At 41.7% G+C, this 21362-nt stretch overlaps 1 protein-coding gene across 25 annotated transcripts in view; it reads left to right on the top strand.

The window, feature by feature from the left end:
* Positions 1-21362, top strand: part of FNBP1 (formin binding protein 1) — a 385839-nt gene that overhangs the window by 330825 nt on the left and 33652 nt on the right. For 17 of the 25 annotated variants that reach the window (XM_079323984.1, XM_079323992.1, XM_079323981.1 and 14 more), the window contains 3 exons: positions 1386-1533; positions 14046-14108; positions 14892-14996. In XM_079323984.1, the coding sequence (XP_079180110.1) occupies positions 1386-1533; positions 14046-14108; positions 14892-14996 (316 nt within the window). Of the gene's footprint in view, positions 1-989; positions 1035-1385; positions 1534-14045; positions 14109-14891; positions 14997-21362 lie in introns of all 25 variants that reach the window. The other 8 variants (XM_079323980.1, XM_079323977.1, XM_079323978.1 and 5 more) reach the window with 1 other exon arrangement.

Consider the following 21362-nt stretch of genomic DNA (forward strand, 5'->3'; position numbering starts at 1 on the left):
GTTTTGGTCTGTACCCAGGATTAGGAATAAATCTGCCTTTGGATAACTCTACCATAAATGGGTATTTTGAGTTTACTACAATGGGTTTTGACACATTTTTCATTGCTGGAAAAGGATATTGGAGTTAAATGATTCTATGTGATGTGGCACAGAAGATCCTGTGTATCCTCTGCCCTTTACAAATACAGTGTTCACCTCAGTGCAGTTCCTTCATGTCTCAAAACAATGTCTGGGGATTTGCCATGTGACCTTTGGGTGTCTCAGATGCTGCTTGGAGACAACCTGGCTAAAAATCAGCTTTTTCAAGCTCATTGTCAGTCTCTAGTTCTGTGCCTTTTATACCCTGGGGTTTTTTTGAAAATGGGATTTCTTACATTTCACATCCTGACTCTGGATGTTTTTGCTTGTAATGAATTATGGTTTTAGTCCCCTTTTTTAGATTCTCCTGCTTTTATTTTCATCTGATGCTTATACCCACTTGTACCACTCCCTTCTATTTCCTCTAAATATTTCCATCTTTGCTTTGAATTTTCACCTTTACATGATGTTACCAGTGCAGGCCACTACTATTTTAGAATGATACAATTCTAAATTATAAAATTTAGAATAATAATAATAATGACAACAACAGTAACTATAATAGCAATAGTTTTTCTAGTATGTAGTAGTGTCTTGCTGCTGGTTTCCAGCTGCCCAGCACAGCCAGCTGGATTATTTAAATGCAGCTCTGTTGGCACTGGGCTGAATATACCAGTGACATAATCTGCTGTTTTGAAATTGGTGTGCACAGATGTTTCTTCCTTTCAATAATACATAGAATGCTGTATGGGAGATTATTTCATATGAAAAATAAACCTTGTGATGGAAGACACTAAAAAATATGTGTTGACAATGAACACCTGGTTGGTAAGCTATATAGTTATTTGAAAATTTTATAAGCTATATCTGATTTAAATTGAATTTACACTATGAAAAACTTTCTTTTCTAGGCTATGCTGGCCAAAATTTTGCATGCTTAGACAGGATTTTGACAGGTAGGATATACTGATGCCTCTGTGCACTGAATTGTAGGACTTAAGAGAGTTTAACTAGAAATGTTTGGTGAATAGAGATTAGAAAACTGAAGCCCCAGAGCTATGCTGATAAAGAACCTGGCACTCTTAAGTGGTGATATTTTAAGAGCCAGTGTCAAACTGTCTAAACTGAGATAGATTTATCAGACAACTGTCAGTCTGTAGGACAGGCTTCCTTTGGAGGAATTCCTTCCATTGAATCTGTGCTAATTCATAGCACTGCTAAATTCTTAAGGAGGATCCCACCTCCCTTTGCAGTGTCTGCCTGAAAAGAAAGGGACTAAAATCAAAATGCATCTCTGTCCTTTGCAGGTACACATCAACTAGAGCCTTCCTAGCCACTTTAAATGAAATGAATGACTATGCTGGGCAGCACGAGGTGATTTCAGAGAACATGACCTCCCTGATCACTGCAGAGCTGACACGCTACGTGCAGGAGCTGAAACAGGAGAGGAAATCGGTAACTGATCCTTTTGTATTCATTATTCACAATGAATTGCTATTTGAGACAGCTAATTAGTGCTAGTGGAGTTCAATGGTAAGTGAGATTTATTTGTTGTTAATAAAGATGAGCTGTGCTAATGAACCAAGCTTTAAAGAAGTGGGTTATGTGCCCTGGCCAAGTTGCTGAACCGTTTGAATCAAATGTTATAAAATCAGACAGCAATGCCTGCAGGAGGATCCTGCTAAATAAGGTCAGAGATCCATCTGTGCTTAGGGCTCTGGTAGCCAAAAGCTTGCTTAGGGAAGAGTCAGAAGTAAAGCCTGAAATAATTCAATTGCAGTTCCTCTATTTATCTGGATTTTGATTCACGTTTTTATGTTTCTCAGCCAGATCTGATCAACAGGACTCTCTAAAAAAGTTACTCTAATAAGAAAGAGGGGGTTTGTCTTATTTGGTGAAGATGGGGAATGTGGTTTTCAACCTGTTGTCCTTCAAGACTGGTGGAATTAATACCCTGATGTTAGTGTTCTTTCAGCTGGTGCTTCAGGCACCTGTGTGCCTGTACAGTGAATATTCAAAGCTGATTAATTTGCACGTCCCCAGCTCTGAAAAATTGATAGTTGAGATGTGATTTCCTTCCTTGCCTTGAACCCTTTTATCTCCTGGATGTGTGAGCATAGAAGAAGGATTCTAAGCACTACAAATACTCACAGAACTGATCTAAAATGACTAAGCAAAGTGTAAAGGGAGCATCAGAGCATTATATTTCATTTCCAAACTGTTGGTCTATTTTGGAAAGTGTAAAAATACTCCTGCAGAATTTATACATTTATAAATAGTCCCACTAAACACTAAGCATGTGTTGAGGTGCTGTGTGGGATCAGAGCCCTGGAAATCACCACCTTTTCCTAAGTATAGCATTAGAATGATAATTCTGTCAACAGAGGAAAAAGAATATTTAGTCATACCTTTAATCAGCAGAGTGCTGTGTAGTCTTTCAGGGACAGCTTGGAAGGGTGTTTTACATATAGCTATGATGAGAATGTTTTCTCAGCTCCTCTGTGACCTTGCATCCAGCATGGATCTGTGCAAAAAGGAGAAAAAAGAAAAAAAAAAGCAGCTTTCTAGCATGGCTCTAATGTTTCTGCCTATTTTTTCAATTACACAGACATATAAGTTGATTGAAATATCTATTAAACATTTTAAGTACCATGGAAGAAAGCTTGCAAAATTCTTGTAAAGAATTTGAGCAGTAACTATTGGTTTCTTGTTTTGTTTGTAAACTTTTCCAGTAAGTATGGCTTATAAAAGTAATGGGGGAATGACAGGAAAATTAGTTTAATATCAGCCTGGTGTTAAGAGCAAGGGAACAGCAAAAAGCAACTGAATGTATTTACCTGCTGTTGCTGATAATTATTGGCCTTTAACAGAAAACAGTTGTCAGTCATGCTTGTTTTGTTCTTGCAACATAAATAGAAGCTTATATGAATTAGGAGCCCTTATCTGGTTCCTTTGGATTTCTCATTTATGAGAAAACAGTGTTGAAAAGGAAACTGTTCCTGCTCTCAGGCATTTTTCATGCACAGCCTCTTACTTCATCCTGTGAAAGCATTGATCCTGCTGAGATCTGCAGGAGGGGAGGGTGGTTGTTGTGTAAATATCACAGAGATCTGCAGCTTAGGCAAAACCTTTTATGATATCAATTAATGAATGACTTGGTGTCCTGGTTTAGGGCAAATTTGGGAGAAAACCTCCAAAGGCCCCCCCTGCCCTCAGGAAGCAAACCCAAAGAGCCCCTCCCCCATCCAGTTTGGGAAGAAATTTCCTCAGAGAGAAGTGGAAAAAACCTGTTTATTCAACAGGGGAAGCATGCCCAGCACAAAAAATGAACAATACCAAACAACAAAACCTCTTGCTGCTGTGAAGAAATGACAAATTCAGAAAGTCTCTCTCCTGTGGGTGGTGGCTTGGCTCAGGCTGTTCTCAGTCCCTGCAGTGCTGGAAAATGCCACTGCCCAGGCCAGGTCCTGGTGGCCACAGGTGGAAGCCCCTGGTCATCCCCCAGTCCAGAGCAGGTTCAAATAATTCCAGGAAAAACTTTTCAGGGAACTTGACTGCTTCAGTCAGTCAAAAACTAATTAAATGCAAAGGTGGGGCTCTCTCCCACTGTCCACCATGGTGACACTGTCCAGGAGATGAAGCAATGGAAATCTTGTCTCTGTTTTAAAAAACAGCCCCTCAGACATTCCACTGCTTTTCCTGCCCCTCTCTTCACTCTCAAATCCAAACTTAAAGGTACAACTTATTTCTGGGCTAAACAGACAAATGGAGGTACAATTCAACATGATTAAGTCACCCTAGGACACTTGGTATTTCCAGAAGTTTTGTTGGCAGAGCTCTTGCTGCTTGTTCTGCAATCATCTGCTGTGCTCCAGGTCCAAAGAATTCATTGGGATGAGCCACTCCTGGGGCTGGGTCCATGTGTAGGAGTTGGGAGTCACACATTCTTGTCCACTGAGCCTTAAATTAAGGCTCAGGTCAGAGTCAGGTGTCCAAAGACCTGTAAAATTTCTGGTGATTTCAGCATGGCTGTGGTAGATAAGTACCTTTGCTCTTTTGGTTGTACTTTCTCACCTGGAAGATGGAATTTATACACAGAGGTGTCATAATGTAAATGTGTGAAAGATGAACTCAAGTCCAGCAGACAGTGGTCAGGCAAATCAGAATGGGGTTGGAAGGGACCTCTGCTGGAGCCTCAGAACCCTCACAGGGAAGAATATTTTCAAATATGTCTAAATGCAGCTTCTGTTTCCAAAGGAAGCCCCTTTGATGCACCAGAGTGTTTGCTGGAGTCATGGGCAATGGCTGGTGATCTTTAAACATGTGTGGGCTGGTGTCTGCCTGCTCTGCTTTGTTTTCATGCTCATTTAGCTCTATTGATTCAACTGGAATTACACCAGCAGATGATTGGGGTCACAGAGTAATAAATCACTTGCTTGACAAGTGCAAGCCCCTGGCCTGTAAGCAGTGCAGAACTGATACTGTAATCATGCCTTACATTGGTTTTATGTTGGATAAAATTCATTTGGCTTGCAAATTGTACATATGTTGGGTTTGTTTGGCTCTCTGAAAGGTGTACTTGATGGCTGTCTATGTCATGTTTTTTCTATAAAAGATAGTTGCTAGTGGTGAAAATAAAAAAGCAACTAATCAAAACCAGGCAGGAGATGTGTGTAAGTTGGAAAAGTGGGATGATGTGCAAGGTCAGTGATTTGGTGCTGTTGTTCAAAAGACAGTTACCTCCTTTTTCCACTGATCTGATTCAAAGCTTGGGAGAGTTCTGGGTTACCTTTACATTTTTTTCAGATCCTTTGCTTTGTTGCATGATGGCTTTTGAGCATCAGAAAGTGGTTACAAAAAATCAGGCAAAGATTTCCTGTGTGAACCTCCAATATCTTTAGCAACAAAGTGAATCAATGACTTTACTAAACATCCCTCTTCCATAGGATTATTCTGAATGTTGTCACTGTACCAAAGGAGTTGCTTTGCCCTCACAGTCACTCAAGTCAGGTACACACCCTGCCTGCTTTTCACACAGTGAGAGGGAGAACTCCTTGTGCTGTTTCAGTTCTTACCAGGTGCCCAGTGAAGTGAAACTCTTTAAAGTGCAGTTCCTCACTTGAACTTCTTGTATTCTCTTGGTCTTACTGTGTCTGTGCTCTCCCAGGAGAAATTCTCATCCTCAGGGTCCTTGTTAGTGGCTCAAAAGCTCCAATTTCACTTCTGTGTTGTGTGAAGGGCATGCCCCATCCATCTTTTTCTTGAGGTTATTGAGGTTAGATGCCTGTGACTGAATTCCCCTTTGCTGTTGGAAGATGTCACCAAGTTACACAAACGAGGTGGGAATCATCTCTGAGTTCAGGGAAAGAACTTGCTCCTGCAGTCATGCAACATGTCACCCCAATGTCACCAAAGCCTCACTTTGGGGTAGCTCTCAAAGGTGTCAAGCTTGAGCTAGAGCACCTGCAGTATTATGAAACTGGGTTTTAATCTTGTCCATCTTTGACAAAAGAAAAGTGAAGATCCTGTCATGGCAAGAGGAGTGTTTGGACTTTGTTTCACAAGCACTGACATGTAATGCACTTCTAGGTTTGAAATGTACTGAGCCAATCATTGAGAATTTCTGTTTGTTGGCTTATTTTTTTTCCCTTAACACTTCAAAGGACATAGGTTGATTTATAAATTCAACTATGGCTGAGGAAACTCTTCAATTCTGCAATTTGGGTAGAAATTCAAGAATTATTTCCTGGGGCCATTCTGATTTAGATCTCTGGTCACAAACTAGGTTTGACTCACAGCCTCCTCTGGCAGCTGCTGCTCTGTGTAGCCATTGCTCTTAGCAGCTTTGCTAAAAATGTATTTGGGAGTCCTGAACTATCCCTCTGATTTCTACTGCTGCTCTCACCTCTGCCTCCACCTCCCCTTGGGGCTGCTCTGGCTCCATACAATCAAGCATGAAAGTCAAATAGAAGCCAAGGGCTTTGCTGCAGGCTGAACTGGTGCAGCACTGGGATTCTGTGGTTGGGAGAGAATTTACCTGATGTCAATACATTCCATTTTGTGTGGGGATAGAAGGGAATGAATGAATCCTTATGGGTACCATGGGGGCAAAACAGGTCTGGTTCTTTATGGTGGGCCATGTGCACCCTCCTTGTGTGCATTCATCCAGGGGGTGCCTGTCAGAGGAGTTTCTGTTTCTTGTAGGCTCTCAGGTGTTGATGAAAAGTAAATAATTGGGGGAATTCTGTCACGTTCACTCATTCTGAATGGTGCCCTGTTCTGCAAATAGTCCTGTGGTTTTCCAGAGGATTTCTCCTGGTGTGAGGCAGGATGGCAGCACACAGCCCTGTCAGGAGCACAATGGATTTTTCCATGTTGCATTTTGGATGTGCCTCAAGGTCTGTGTGTGTTTGGAGCACAGTTTTGTGCTGCAGGGACACTTTGCTGCCTTCCAGAAGTGACAAACCAGTGGCCAAGTGAGGGGTGGGAAAGGAAAAGAGTGACAGTGAAAGGAAATGATTTACCAAACTTCAGATTGATGCAATTTAAACCAAGCTTCCCCCAACTTTTGTTTTGTGACTAACCCACTTCCAGGCCTATGAATGAAGGTCTTAGTTTTAATCTCCCATAAATACCTTTATATTTAGATTATGTTGTGCTTGATAAATACACTGCAGAATAGTCCTACTCTAAATTTTCATCCTCTTTCTTGCAAGGTATTTCAGCTGTATTTCATTAAGTTTAATTGTACCAGTAGAGGGTTTAGAGGTAATTATTAAAAAAAATCTAAGAATGCATAAAATTATTTAGGAAAGATCATAGTAAATTCTATGTGTTCTTATGGAATATTTCTTGGATTTCACCAAATGATGGGTCATTAATGCAATGAAGCTGTGTTAAATATTGGTGTGTTATCATGGAATTGTGCTGTTAAGAGCTGTTCCATGAGGGGAAAAAGCAAGTGCTTATTATGGAAGTTTCCAAAGCATTTTAGTGTGGGGGAAAAGTGCTAATATCCCATCCAAGTGAAAGGTATAATGTGACCTTTGGATTTTGCAGGATTCAAAGTTGAGACCACTGCACTTCATATCCTGCTCTTTCCAGTTTTGAATGGGTACATTGAACTATGAAATGATAGTCCAAACAAATAAATTGACTTCTGTTTACCACATGAAGGAATCAGATTGGGAAAACTGAATCTATTTACTAACAAATGTAGTTCCATTTTCTGTGAATTAGCCTGAATATTGCTCTGCACAGCAAGAGCCCTTTAGAGGGACAAGATGAGAGATGCTTTCTATGAACATTTCCTGCTCAGTGCATGACTGAGAGATGCCTGAGGGTGAGGGGGTTGAGCATTGGCCATGGATGTATTTTTCCCTTTGTGTCTGCCTGTACAGCCACAGAGATTGGCCTGAAAAGAAAGAGCAACAAAAAAAAAAAAAATCAGATGAGTAGTGCATGTGTTAGCTGTGGAGAATGGTGTTCATCCAAGCCTGTGGCACATGTGGGCATGTTCAGCTGACATTTCATATTTTATATATCTGGTACAGGTCTTGATATCTCCATGTAGGTGAATGTGTGCATGAAGGGTGTATGGAAACAGCTGAAAGTATTTCTTTGCATATTGAGGCATTAACTGGGACATCTTCTAGTTTTTGTAGTGCAATTCCTACACAGGAATGTCACAGACCATTTCAAATGACATCTTTTAACTGTGGATCAGTAGAAGGAGAGCTTGGTGACAAGGCTGGGAATGAGAAGAGGTGGAAGCTAGAGCAGCACATTCCTCTGATTTAATTGAAGGATATAAAAGCACAAACAACTTCTCACACCATAGTTTTTAGTAGTAATGGTGGATTTCCATTTGAAAAGCCCTGGGTTTGCTTTTGTGGATTATTTGGGCACAGGTGAGCTTTTAATGACAAGATTAGTCCCTAGGGATGTGTTGGAGGAGGGTGCCTTATCTCCCAAGAGCCTGTCACAGCTGTGCTCCCTGATTCCCTGGAGGCAGATGGTTCAGCAGGACTCTCCAGGAGCTGCCAGTGTCCCTGAGGGTCCCTTAGCTCTGCTGCCATGCAGTTGTACTGGAGGCTGCAGGATTGTCTCCATACCTAAGAAGAAATTCTGAGTTCCAGTTCCCAGTATAAGGGCTTTATCTGTCATATGTAGCAGGGAAATGACAAGTTATCATAAATATTACTGCCACAGTGTCTTTAAGGTTTGTGCCAACCACCAGGGAGTCACAGAGGGGTTTGGTTTGGAGGGGACCGTAAAGATTCTCATTCCAACTTTTCACTGCTCCAGGTTGCTCCAAACCCCATCCATGATTCTATTGTTACAGCTCATTATCAACAGGGGCAGCTACTTCAGGTTGTCACGTGCAGCTGATCTGGAATTTGAAGTTGTGGATGCTTTGGGTCTATAGTGCTTAATAAATGGATTTTTTTTTGAATGCACCACTCCAGGAGCAGGTACTTCCATCAAATTAAGTTCAACCTTGAATAGATATTTGCATAACTTGTTCTAGGCTTGACCAAGTGGATAAGAACATGTTAATAATAATGTTCTTATGGATATTGCAAAGGAGAACAGATTTATGCACCAAAATTAGTAGCTGATGAATATGTGTTAAAATGGTGATGAATTTCATGTCAGTATTCACAGAACTGTCTTATGCTCCTCTTACTACAACTGAGAGAGATAAGACCTCAAGAATATGCTGCTATTTTTGGAAACAAAGTTTTCTTTGGAGAAGACTGTTTCCTGTCTTTGCAGCCAGGAAAAGAAAAACATTTGACAAGGCTTTTTGCAAATGTTGCTGAGAAAATCGAGGAAAAAATAGTGTTGTCTTATTTCCGTCTCTGGTGTGCTTTAATCACTACCCATTATTTTAGAAATCACTTGTAACAAAAATGGAGATAAGAGTTTGAATTGGAGGATGAAGTACTGTATTTATATTTATTGTCAGTGTGAGCTGGGAGTACTTGTTACAGAAGCCAAAGGTAACTTTTGTCAGTCTGTTATATTCTCATATGTAAATAGAAAACAGAATGGAGCACCCTTGCCTTAGATATCTTTTGAAAATTCTTGAAGAGGATGTTGTCAAATGAACCATATGCTATGCTTATAAATTAAGATGTTTTTATGATTATTTCTAATACAAACATGCTATAGATGTACAAGTCTTAAATGTAACCATGTAATCAACTCCTGTTTGTTTAATAAAAACAAGGCTGTCTTATTACAGCCTTTTAAGAAAAGGTTTCACAGGATCAGTTCAGACAGAGCCTAAGCAGCTCTGTTGTCATGCTGGTAATCTGCATGTTTCAAGCAATTCTTTCATTTAAAACTGCCCAGGAACTCCCCAGCAAAAACACTGGAATGTGTTGTCCTTCATTAGATGCTTTTAGCAACATCTTTTCTCTCTCTCCTCTCACAAGATCAGGAAAAAAAAAATAAATCTAAGATGCATCATCCAACAAGCTGTTGTTGTCTGCTGGGTGAGCTCTGGGGCTGTGTAAACCCTGGTGCATACCAAGGGAGTTTTACAGAAATATCCTGCTGCTCCCAATTGTGGCAGTGCTGGCAGGAACAGGCTCTGCATTGTGGGTCCCTTGCTCGCTGCTCCCGGCGTTTTGATCAACACGGCTGAAATCTGAGCCCAACAAAAGTCAATGAGAGGTTTGTCTTTGATTGCACAGCAGCCAGGATTGCTCCCCAGCTGTTCCACACACAGGCAGCATCCTAATGAGGACAGCACACCAATCCCAATGGTGATTTGCAAAGGGAAAAATTCATTCCTTGAGCTGCGAGCTGTTTGAATATAACAAAAGCTTTTTAAAATTTAAATTGATCCACAGTCCTCACATGAGCGACTTAATAATCTGATAAAAGCATCTCAGGTCTGAACAACTGAATTTTGGAATTCCAGCAAGAATTTCTTCATGGAAAGGATTGGATTGGGCTGCCCAGGGAGGTGATGGAGTTGCCATCCTTGGAAGTGTTCAAGGGAAAACTGCACGTGGCACTCAGGTCTGGTTGAAATGGTGATGGTTGGGCATGAGTTGAACTCAGTCTTGGAGATCTTTTCCAAACTGATTCTGTGAACTCTCATGAAATCACATAAACCTGCATTATTGTGTTATTCCTGTGAGCTGGAGTGGATGGAGTTGTCCAGTCAGAACATGGCCATTGTGGATTGTTCTGAGCAGCCTGGGACACAATGAGCTTTAAAACAGGAAAAAAGGACAGGGGTGATCATGTGTGGTTTGAGTTTGGGCAATGCTGTTATGGTTTACACCATTTAGTTGAATATTTCAATAAAATATTGGTCAGGGAAATCTCAAAGTTGGCACAGTGCTTGCCAGCCAAAGACTGCAAAGTACAGATTTCAAAGTGAGTTAGGGAGGTTGACTTAATGAGCAGAGATGACCCCAAACTTTTCACTTTACTGTGTTTCTAATGTGATTTTAGAGTTCTGTGGATGGGGAAAAGTGAGGAAATCATGGCATGTGAGCCACCAACACTGCTGCTAATATCTCACTGGCACACTTGAGGTGTAATTTATTAATTGTGTATCTTGCTCATATTCTGGTATTCCTAAAGAGCCTGATTGGAGACATTAGTATGGGCATTGAGTTTGGAGGGGGGAGAGCAATATTGTGTTAATTACTCTAAATTCATCATTGTGTGCTGCTGAAATGCATGTGACTAGGAGTGGTAGTTTTTCACAGGTTTTACTAAATAGTTTGTCATGTTTCCATTTGCTAAATGTTCAGCTGTAGAGTAACCAATTTTTTACTTAGTTCAAATAAATTTATTTAAATTAGAACTTGTATCTTGAAACCTTGTCAAGTGGAGCTCAGAGTTATTTTTGCTGGGGTTTTGGAGGGGGTGGAGGTGAAGGTAAAGGGCATTTGCTGTTTAAGAGGATTGTAAAGGAAATGAGTTTGCAGAAGTTGAAGATAGTGCATGGTTTGAGGAAACTGGAGGCTTCCTGTATGACTTTAGGCAGATCACTTGACCATAGTGCCTTGATTTTACTTACCCATGAAATTGGGCCAGTGAAGAAATATAGATAGTTGGAAGGTCCCACTTAGTTGTTGTATATAAAAATGAATTTTTGGAAGGCAGAAATTGCTATTTGAGGGCAAAAGATTTACAAAAGCAGAAGTGTCTTAGCTCACAACAAGGTTATATATGGGACAACACAACAAGAATTAGGGGTTATTAGTACATTTAGAAATTGGTTGAACTAAAAATAAAGGCAGTATTTCACTGAACTCTTCAAGATGTGATGCACCTGTATTTGTCACCATTTAATATTTAACTATTTCATAATCTTCACCACTGCCCAATTTGCATCTCAGTGTTCCATTTCTGCAGAAGAGTTTCTTAAAAAAAAAAAAAGTACCAAAAAGCAGCAAAATGTGAACTAGATGCACTCTCACTGCTCAGGTTCAGTGCTTCTTGTATGTACTTCCAGAAGCTTGTGCAGTTTGTTTTACAGACAAGGCAAATCTGGGAGGAATGACTCGTTAATATTACATTATTCAACTACAAAAGTTTAAAAATACACACTGAGGGCAGCCCTGTTATCTGATAGGCTTTTGTTTCCAAGTTCATCCTTCAGCTCCTCTCTGCAATTGTTTTCTGTTAAACAAACCTTGTTTTCCTGATGTTTATGGGTCATTGACAGTATTGGGTTTCACACAGGCCAGCTGCTCCCAAATCAGGTCCCTTCCTACCCCAGCCAAGGGCAAACAATCCAAGTGGGGAGCACACAAATGGGGGCTGCTGGAACCAGGGAAGGCAACACCAACTCATTGGAGTTATTTTATTTCCAGCTTCACTGTCAAGGCTTCCATGAATTTCATGCTCATTAGCAAAACATTGAAAAATGTAGTGTTGTATTACTGTTGTTCCTTGGGACTGTTTTCCTAAACTCTAATTACAAAAGCCTGGAAGGAGGAGCCCCTGGCAAGGAAGAGGCAGCATCTGTCACACGCAGAGTAAAGGACATGGGGATCTGCAAAAGGAACTGAAACCAACTTGGAGCCTTTCCCTGCCACCCAGCAGTGTTACAGTGATCTCAGGGGTTTTTTACTGTCACAGTGAGGTGAGGCAGTGTTGGAGAAGGTCTCTGCTGTCCCAGCAGTGCCAGGCTGTCACTGCTCCCCTTGGCCCAGTGGCCACACGTGCTGGGAGGGCAGGAGCAGAGCCAGGGCTGAGCCTGCCATGTGCCAGGATGGAAAGCCTGACACTGTGCCTCTCCTGTCTGCTTTAGGAATTTTCATGTGCAGATAAACACCATCCAGACACATGAAGCTGTAGAGTGTCCCTGTGCTCAGTTCTAGGTGAGCATCCCTCCTTAGCAGACAGTGTTTGGGACTACAGATAACAGCACTGACCACCCTGGTGTTGTTATCTTCTTGCAGACTTGCTGAACATTGCTGTGATTTTTAAGGCTAAATGAGCCTATTGGACATGGCATGATAGAGAATTGCAGTTTTGGGGCTTTTTGCTGTCATGTCTGATGGAGCAAGAATGGCAGCTCTGAAATGTCCCTCACTCCCCTGACACAGGAAAATACCAGCTGATGTAGTGGAAGATGCAGAAAACCAAGAAGCTGCCAATTGTAAAGTGCTTGCAGGCATATTTTTCTAAATGTGGCATTTTGTAGCAGGTTAATGATCTGGAGTGTGAGCTTTTTTTAACCTAGCAAACCATATGTATCATGTTCCTGAGGATTTATCTGAAATGTGATTGCACTTGGGCATGAAAGCACATGAATTCCAGTGGGATTATCTGGCAATATCTGACCTTTATTTTTCAAGTTTACTATTTGAGTAAAACTAATTGCCAGTAAATAATACAAAAGAAAGGCCTCTCTCTTCCTGTTGTAGTTTGCTTCATTATTTATTTTATAGGGTGGTTTCTGGAGGGAGTAACCTGTTGTAGCAGTCAGCTGGGTCTGCATTCACATTCCTGTCCTGAGCTGGGTCATTGCCTTATCCAATGATCAGGAAGGGATTGCTTATCTTGAGGGAATTCAGGAATATGGAAGAACAGCTGCTCCATCCCTGGGAGTGTCCAAGGCCAGGCTGGACAGGGCTGGGAGCAATCTGGGATAGTGGAAGGTGTCCCTGCCCGTGGCAGGGGATTGGAACAAAGTGTTCTTTGGTTCCTTCCCACCCAAACCATTCTGGGATTCCACAGAGGGACAAACTCCAATACAGATTAGATTCTTTTGATAAAGGACATTGTGTAAGGGCTGAGAACTGTTACTTAAACCAACTGCAATTAAGAGTCTTGATCCAAAAAGCATGTCAGGAGAGGAATTCCTTGTTGTTTAGCTGACATCTCAATTTAAAACTTGTTTTACACCCCACTCTGTCAACAGTCACCCCCAGTGAGTGGGAGAGGAGGGATTGTGGAGGGACCCACTGCACCAAAAACCTCTCAAGAGGCAGGAGCAGCTGGCCTTGCATACACAGCTAGTAACTAGGAAGAAAAGGGTTTTTTTTGTTGAGTCTGAATGAAAATCAGGACAAACATCAGTTGTTAGAATGTGCCAATCAAGTGCATCTTGGTAAATTCATGTAGAGAGAAATTTTAATTTAGAGCTAGTGTTCAGTCTGTCACCAAAGAAATACTCGCCAGATAAAAGTGCTTCAGATCTCATGATATGGGAAACCAATAATTATGAGATACAGTGAACAATACAAGGTAGAATTGCTAAAGGGATTAATTAGCCTTAGTGGAACTAACCACTATAATTGATGCAAATATCCATCTGCAGCCTGCTGAGACATTAGATAGTCATCACACACCTGCTCAATTCACCAGCCTTGCAGAACACAGCTGTCAGAATGATTTCTGCTTGGGCTTTTTCTTGAGCATACTTGACTGTTTGTTCTTTTGTTGTTCAAAATGTTTTCTTTCTCTTTCCTTTTTCTAAACAGCACTTCCATGATGGCAGAAAGGCACAACAACACATTGAAACTTGCTGGAAACAACTTGAAGCAGTAAGTGGCAAATTCCTCAGATGTGACATTTAAGTCGTTTATGTGTTGTTTTCAGAGATGTTTTATTTGGAAAAAGAAAGGTATATGGATAAAAGTTGTAGAATGGGATTTTTAAAATTCTGCTGTCTTAAATACACTTGCAGTTCTCAAAAAATCTGTTTTAACAGAACACTTGGCTTCTGTGGGCTCTTTGTCTATCACGAACAGGATTTCACTTGATATGACTTAAAAGATGTGCTAAGCATTGCTGAAACTGCAGAGTTCCTGAGGGTCCTGTTCAGATATTCCTCTGAAAGTTGAACAGCTTCATAATGTGTGCATAAATTGAACAGGAACATCTCTTGAGTCACATGCTGCTTTCCAAAAGTAAATACATTGGAATTGTCATTCATGTATGAATGAAAAGTGAGGCTGTAAGTACAGGGGAGGATAGAAAGGGACTATGAATGACCAAAAGTCCTACTTGCAAATTTATTAACCTTAGTAACTCCCTCATTCATTTACAAAAAGGAAGGGTTAAATGTTGGAAGAGAATGATTTCATCTGCAAGACTGGAAGTGATGCTAAAAGGGAAAAATGCTGAAATACAGAGCAGCCTGGATAATGGAATCAAAAATGTGCTTTTGGTAACTCCAGTTTTTGAAGTTTAATATGGAAATGTATTCCAGTATAAACAAGAAATCCCTAAAATCCTTACAACAGATTGTTTCAGTGGCAGGCATGAATTTTAGGCAGGCTTTTGGTACCTTTTGCTTCCCTTAATGAAGGTTTCTGTCTTTTCAGAGTAAAAGAAGGTTTGAACGGGATTGCAAAGAGGCTGATCGAGCACAGCAGTACTTTGAGAAAATGGATGCTGACATCAATGTGACAAAAGCAGATGTTGAAAAGGTGAGCTGGAGGGTGGGGACTGTTTGTAAACATGGATGTGATAGGTTTGCTTCCTAAATCTTGCTGGTAGGATAAACCCCCTGAGGCTTAGAGCCTTACTTGAGTCAGTCTGTAGGTTAATTAAAACCAGGGAGATGTCTGCAGAAACCTTTATTTATATAACAACTCTAAGCAGACACAATCAGGTTTTTTTAGTAGGTGATATCTGAGTTTAACAGAGCTGATATGGCTCTAAAGGAGTTTATGCAGACTTAATTTTGGTTCTGTGACAGCCAGGATTATTGTGGGAGCTCCCTGAGTTCTGCTTGCAGTTTCCACACATTTTTGTTCCTTCTCTGATCCAGGTAGAGCCAAACTTCCTGCCCTTTGAGCAGCACTTGAGAGATTTCCCAATGTCATTGGATGCAATGAAGAATTATCAGAATTGTTTTTCATAGTTGTACATTTAGAACAGGACAGCTTTCCACATGTGATGCAGAGTCCTGGAATCCATGCTTGTCACAGATGGCACAAGGCTTTTATTTTCATTTCTCAGTTGCTGGCTGGTTTTAGATTCATTTGTGGCTTTTTTACAATGATCCCCACTCAGTGAAGCTTTTGAACTAATGCTTAACTTTAAACTTCCAGTCCTGTTTCAGCACATCTGTCTGGAAATACCTTCTCTCTTTAGTCTGATTCAAAATTAGATGTGTGGAAGGATGCTTAAGGTTTAAATTTTACTGGTCCAAGTCCAATACCTGTAACTTAAGGAAGCTATGAAGAGGAAGAAAATATTTTAAATAGCTTCTGCTTTTGGAGTTACACATTTGCTCAGAAGATGCACTAATGTAGATCAGAAGCACCACATTACAATGTGTAAGGACAGTTTTGTCCTCCTTGAGTTTGAGTCAGACAGGCACAAAATAACCAGAACATTTGAAAATTATTGTTTCTAGAAGGAAAAAAAAAAAAAAAAAGGCAACCAAAAGAGAAAGGAAAAAGTAAAAGCTGAGGCTTAAAATATGCCAAATGTTTTGTTGCAGGGACAGGAAAGGAAAGTGAATTATAGGTAAGAAATCTTTCTAGTCTGAGGTCTCTTTGTAAAGTGCAGGTTTTGCTTCTCAAGAGGTCTGCTTTATTCTATTCTCAGCTACTTCAGTGCTGTGAAGATATGAAATATAAATTTCCCTTTACATCTGTGGGATCTGTGTTTCTGGCATGCTGAGCATCAGAATGTTGTGTGTGTGGCAGAGAGCATCAAGGATGCTCTTGGAAATGAGGACAGTAAATCATAAACAAGCTCAGAAAATTTCCCCCAAGTGCTATTGCATATCAAAGGACAAAATACCTCTGTGGTCTTGTAATTTGCTTGGCTCTTAGTTGCAAATTCACCATGTAGATTTGATCCTTTGTTGCCTTCTGGATTTGCCAGGGCACTTGACAGATGAATGCATGTACAGATTGTTAAAGATGTGGCACCACATGTGGGTTTTTCTAACAGAGAGGGATCATCTCTGCTTTATCTGTGTAAAGTGATTTCAGAATAATTTCATAGATAAAATTAGGGCTTGCCCTAGATTTTTTCCCAAAGCTGAGGTCATGTCAAAGGGAGACAAAGACATAACTTACTATTTGAAGTAGAGGACTGAAACTCCTTATTTCTACATCCTTTTCCAAGGTGATCTTTTCTGGTCAGAGTAAAAGGTGGCATCTTGGTGATACAGCAATCTAAGTGTGTTAAGTAAATTCTGGGAAGCAGTTTCTTATCTTGGTGCTCTTTTCTTGTCAAATGAAGCAGAGAGGCTTCCCTTTTAAATTCCTCCAGCTTTTTATTGTATGAATTTGTAAATTATTTATTGCAAAATGAGGCTCAGTAGTGTCTTGAAAGAAAAATCTCTTAGTTATGCATGTTGGCAGCTCTCAGGAGAAGGCATTACTCCACTTTCCAGGCAGTCAACAGAGTAGATGGGAGAAGGAAAAGGTTATCAAAATGAGTGGAATGTGAAATAATATTACTGAACAGAGAGAACAGTGTTTTCCAAGTGCATGTGTTAAACTGGGTTCATCCATGTCAGGCTGTGAATAATGGCCTTTCTTTGCTCCCCTCTGCCCGTGTGACTGGGAGGCTCTTGCATAACTCCAGTGCAGAATGGGATATTGTTTCACCAGCACTGCTGCTCTCCCTGCCAGGGGGATGCAGGGACTGCTCAGCTCCAAAGGAAGCAATAGGATGACTTCAACCTCCTGCTTCTGCTGCAGCAGCTCTGATTGCTTTTGCCTCTTATGGCTTGGCTGCTGTACCCCCAAAAAGCTCCCAGGAATCCACCTGGCCAGGAGATTGAGCAGTTTGGCTGTGTCAGAGCTCTTCTCTTTGGCAGAACAAGGTGCTCCTCAAGCAGTGGGGCTGGTTGCCCTCATTTCCTTGGCTTGGGATTGACACCTTGGCTGCTTCAGCTTGTACCTGCCAATATGAGCAGACACAGGAGCTATTTTTTGCATCACACAATGGAGTGGATGGCATTAATGCAATTAAAATTCTGCAGTGATCACAATGACACATACAGTCAGAAGAGAATGCAGCTGCAGTTTCCTAATGCTAAGCTGTGTGAGGTTCTGAAACACTCACATCTCTTCATCTTTCAAGTCTTTGTAGCCTTTGACAACTGCAGCAGGAAATTCTGTGCCAGAGCTGCCATCTACCAGCACTTATCCCTTGCCCAAGGTATTACAATTTAGAAGCATTAACTAACTGAAAAATAGCAGAGAAGCAGAATAAGTGTCACTTTGCTCCTTATTTCTCCAGGGCTGCTTGGCAGGGCTGGATGTGGTGCCTGGGCATCATGTACCAAGGTCCACATTCCTTCTGCAGCACCAGGTGTGTGGAGGGCACATCCCTTCTCTGTCCCTTCTGGGCAGGATGGGCTCCATCACCTTGCCAGGCAGCAGCCTGGTAGCTGATCTTGGAGGGAGGAGTGTTTGGCTTCCTTTCCTCTCAGCTCCTTTTTTGGTAGTAGGAGCAGAAGCTGTGCTGAGTGTCTGCAATGATCACAGTATGCAAGAATAGAGGGACAGTGGAGCAGGGCACCTGAGATCCCTTCCCTGTTTGCACTGAGCCTCTAAACCACCAGCAGCCAAAGCTTGCAGAAATGTTTGTGTCAACACAAAATGCAGTGTAGCAAAGTCAGGGCAGGAAGCTCACTGTCTGTGAAAATATCCTTATGAACCAAATAAATGCTGCAATATGTTGATGCTGCTTCCAGGAAGCTTTGTAGGTATCACTGAAAGTTGTATTTCATTTGGATCACAGTGGGTTGTGTGCTTTAAAGCACTTCTCTTTCAAAAACCACAGAGAGGCTGCTTCAATTTTTTGACCATTTGGGGAAATGGTCTCTGTCGCCAGCACGGAGCCACTGTACATATAAGGCAGAGCTCTATTGTTTCTGCCTTCTCCTCAGAGCTGCAATCACTAAAAAACTGACATCTTTATGGGATAATGTGGTATCCAGTGGTGCCTTTGCAGACTTCTTGTAATAAAATTAGAAAATCAACTGGCTTTTCTAAGGGTTGCTTTTCCAGGTAGGCATTTCAGAATCTGATTTTAAAGAGGAAGTGGCTGAGGCCAACCATGGGAAGGGTTTGCCTCTTGATTTGCTCAGCAGTTGTGGTGAGGAGAGTGGTTTGAAGTACTTGGTGTCAGGCAGGATCTGTCTCTTGGCTGAAGAGGAACATGGTCAAATGTTGACCTTAGGCAATAATCTGAGATACTTAGGAACTTGAGATGTATTTGCCTTTGGTTTTGAAGTGGAGAAACTGAGGGAAGGTGGAGTAACCTCCAGTTTACTGAAATCTCTAGGATCTTTCCCCTGTGCTCTGCAATTTTCAGGTTATGTCTGCAATATCCAAAATGTTTTGGAGACCCAGAATAGCTTGGAATTTGCATAAAGCTTTAAAATACAGTATCACCATAATAGTAGTTTTCTATTCCATAAATATAACTGTGAGGAGTTACTGAGGTTTCATTTTCTCTTTCTCCTGCCACATTACCTGAATTGATGCACAAAGCACAGAGTATGTCCCCCTCCTTACCCACAGGAAACACACTCAGCATGGCTTGGGGTAGCCATGAGCTGAATCACAGCAAAGTCTGACAGAATGCAGGTGTAGAAATCCTGCTAATTGGAACCTGGGATTAGCTGATCTTCCTGTGTGCTCAGCAGTGCTGTCAGGTGGTGGCTGCTGCTCCAGCCTCTGTGCTGTGGGACACAAATCCCTTCACTGGGAGCTTACACATCCTTACAGTGAGGGGTGTGAGAAGCTATTTTGGGCTCTGGAGACATCTCAGGTGAGTGTTTCAGCAGCTGAGTCACAGTGACAGTCGAGTCACTGACACCCCCCAGACTAACCTGGAGCAAATCTCCAGCTCAGAGCTCTGCTGCTGCCACATCCCTGAGGTTTAGTCATCAAAGTGTCAGCAGGAAAATTCACCATAACCCCAGGTTTGAGTGTCTGCCTTCTGCAGTCTGTAACTACTAAACAGGCCTGATTTTCCAGGAGATGCCAAGTCATCTGCTTTGTGATGGTGGGACTTGTATCCCTTCCCTCTCCTGCCACATCAAGGCACCCACTGGCACCATGAGTGTACCAGCACTGTAGAAAGTGTGCAAAGGTGGTTTTGCAAAGTGAAGAAGACTTACAGTGCTTGTGTTATTAATATTGCAGTGAGTGGGTCCAGAGGCTTTGCTTTTCCCATTCTTTGCTGGGAATTTATGGAGATACAGCAGCAGCAAGGTGAAATGTGCAGGTGAGGTGTGTCAGGCCCAGCCCTGAGCAGTGTGCAGGAGGGTCTGGTTTCTGCATTTCTTGTTGCAGATTTGACACTGCAGAAAATTTTCCCTGTGTGGTAGTGAGTTTTTTTTGTGTATTGAAGTAGGCAGCTGCTTCTCCTTTGCTCCACAAATGGAACTGGCTCAATTTCTGTGTCTTTGCTTGTGATGTGTGTCAGGCTTCTCATCAATTCAAATGCTGGGTAATGTGATTTAATGTTATTTCTCTGTTATTTAATGCAGACCCCAATCTCCTTCCTGAACTGCTTCCTTCCTAAAGGATGATGCAGTGTGTGAATGCAGGGAGTCCCTCAGGAGAGCAATTTGCATTTCTGGAAGAGTAAGCCTTGTTTACAGCCTGCCACCCCTGCCACTCCACACAGAGCAGCTGTTTCCCTTTTGGAATCATGACTAATTTAAGAGGGTCGATTTCTACTCAATAGAGAGTTAATGACTCCAGCAGGAGTGTCTGGGGAGCCTAATAAATCTCCATATGTACCCTATACATCCCCTGTGCTTGTGATAAGAGATCAAAGAGCAGATCATGAGCCAGGTTTAGTGAAAGGCAAGGAAATCCAACTGAACTTAAATTTCATTTTAGCAATGCTCCCCTGCAGCAGTGCTCTGTGGAAATTTGACTAAATTTTGTAACAATACAATTCTTTTGGGAGGTGATTGCTGAAGGGAGGGAAAGAAAGTGTGAAGGGGAGGATTAAGAATATCTCCTGAATTAACCAACTGCAGTTGGAATCACCAGTGCAATAGAACTGGTGTTCTAAACTAATGCAAAGCAATTATTTCATGCTGTAGAGTTGCAAAGCTTCTTTACAGTTATTATTTTTCTGTCAAAACATTAAAACAAATCTTTTCACCTGCTGAGAAGTAAGGCCTCAGAATTTAGCTAATTTAGTTTGTGATCTGTTCAGTTTCAGTGAATCATAGAATAGCAGGTTGGAAGGGAATTGAGGGATTGTCTGGCCCAGTACTCCTTGGCAAAAGCACAGTCTAGACAAGATGGCCCAGAACCCTTTCCAGCTGAATTGTGCCCCATGGTGGGGATTCCACCATTTCCCTGGGGAGATTATTCCAATGGCTCATTGTTCTCACTGTGAGCAATTGTCCCCTGGTGTCCAGTTGGGATCTCCCCAGAGGTAACTTGTACCAATTTCCCCTTGTCTTTTCCATGTGACTCCTTTTAGAATCTCCATCTTCTCTGTAGTGACCCTTCAAACCCTGGGGCACAGTGACAGGGCACCCCAAGCTTTTCTTCTCAAGGCTGACCTAACCCAGGTCACTCAGCCTTTCCTCACATGGCAGCTTCCCTGTGCTGGATCATCTCTGTTGCCTTTCTGGACTTTCTCCAGTCTGTCTAGGTATTCTTTTTGTGTAATGGAGACCACTGAACAATAGCCTGACAAATGGTGAGTAGAGGGGGATGATGACTTGGTCTCTGCTGGGAAACCCTTGTTGCTGCAGCTCAGCATCACCCTGATCACTCAGACTAATTCACTTCCCTGAGAGACAAATTGTGCATTTTACTCATAAAACTGGTCTTCAAGGCTAC

Source organism: Erithacus rubecula (assembly GCF_903797595.1).
Source record: "Erithacus rubecula genome assembly, chromosome: 21".
NCBI lineage: Eukaryota > Metazoa > Chordata > Aves > Passeriformes > Muscicapidae > Erithacus > Erithacus rubecula.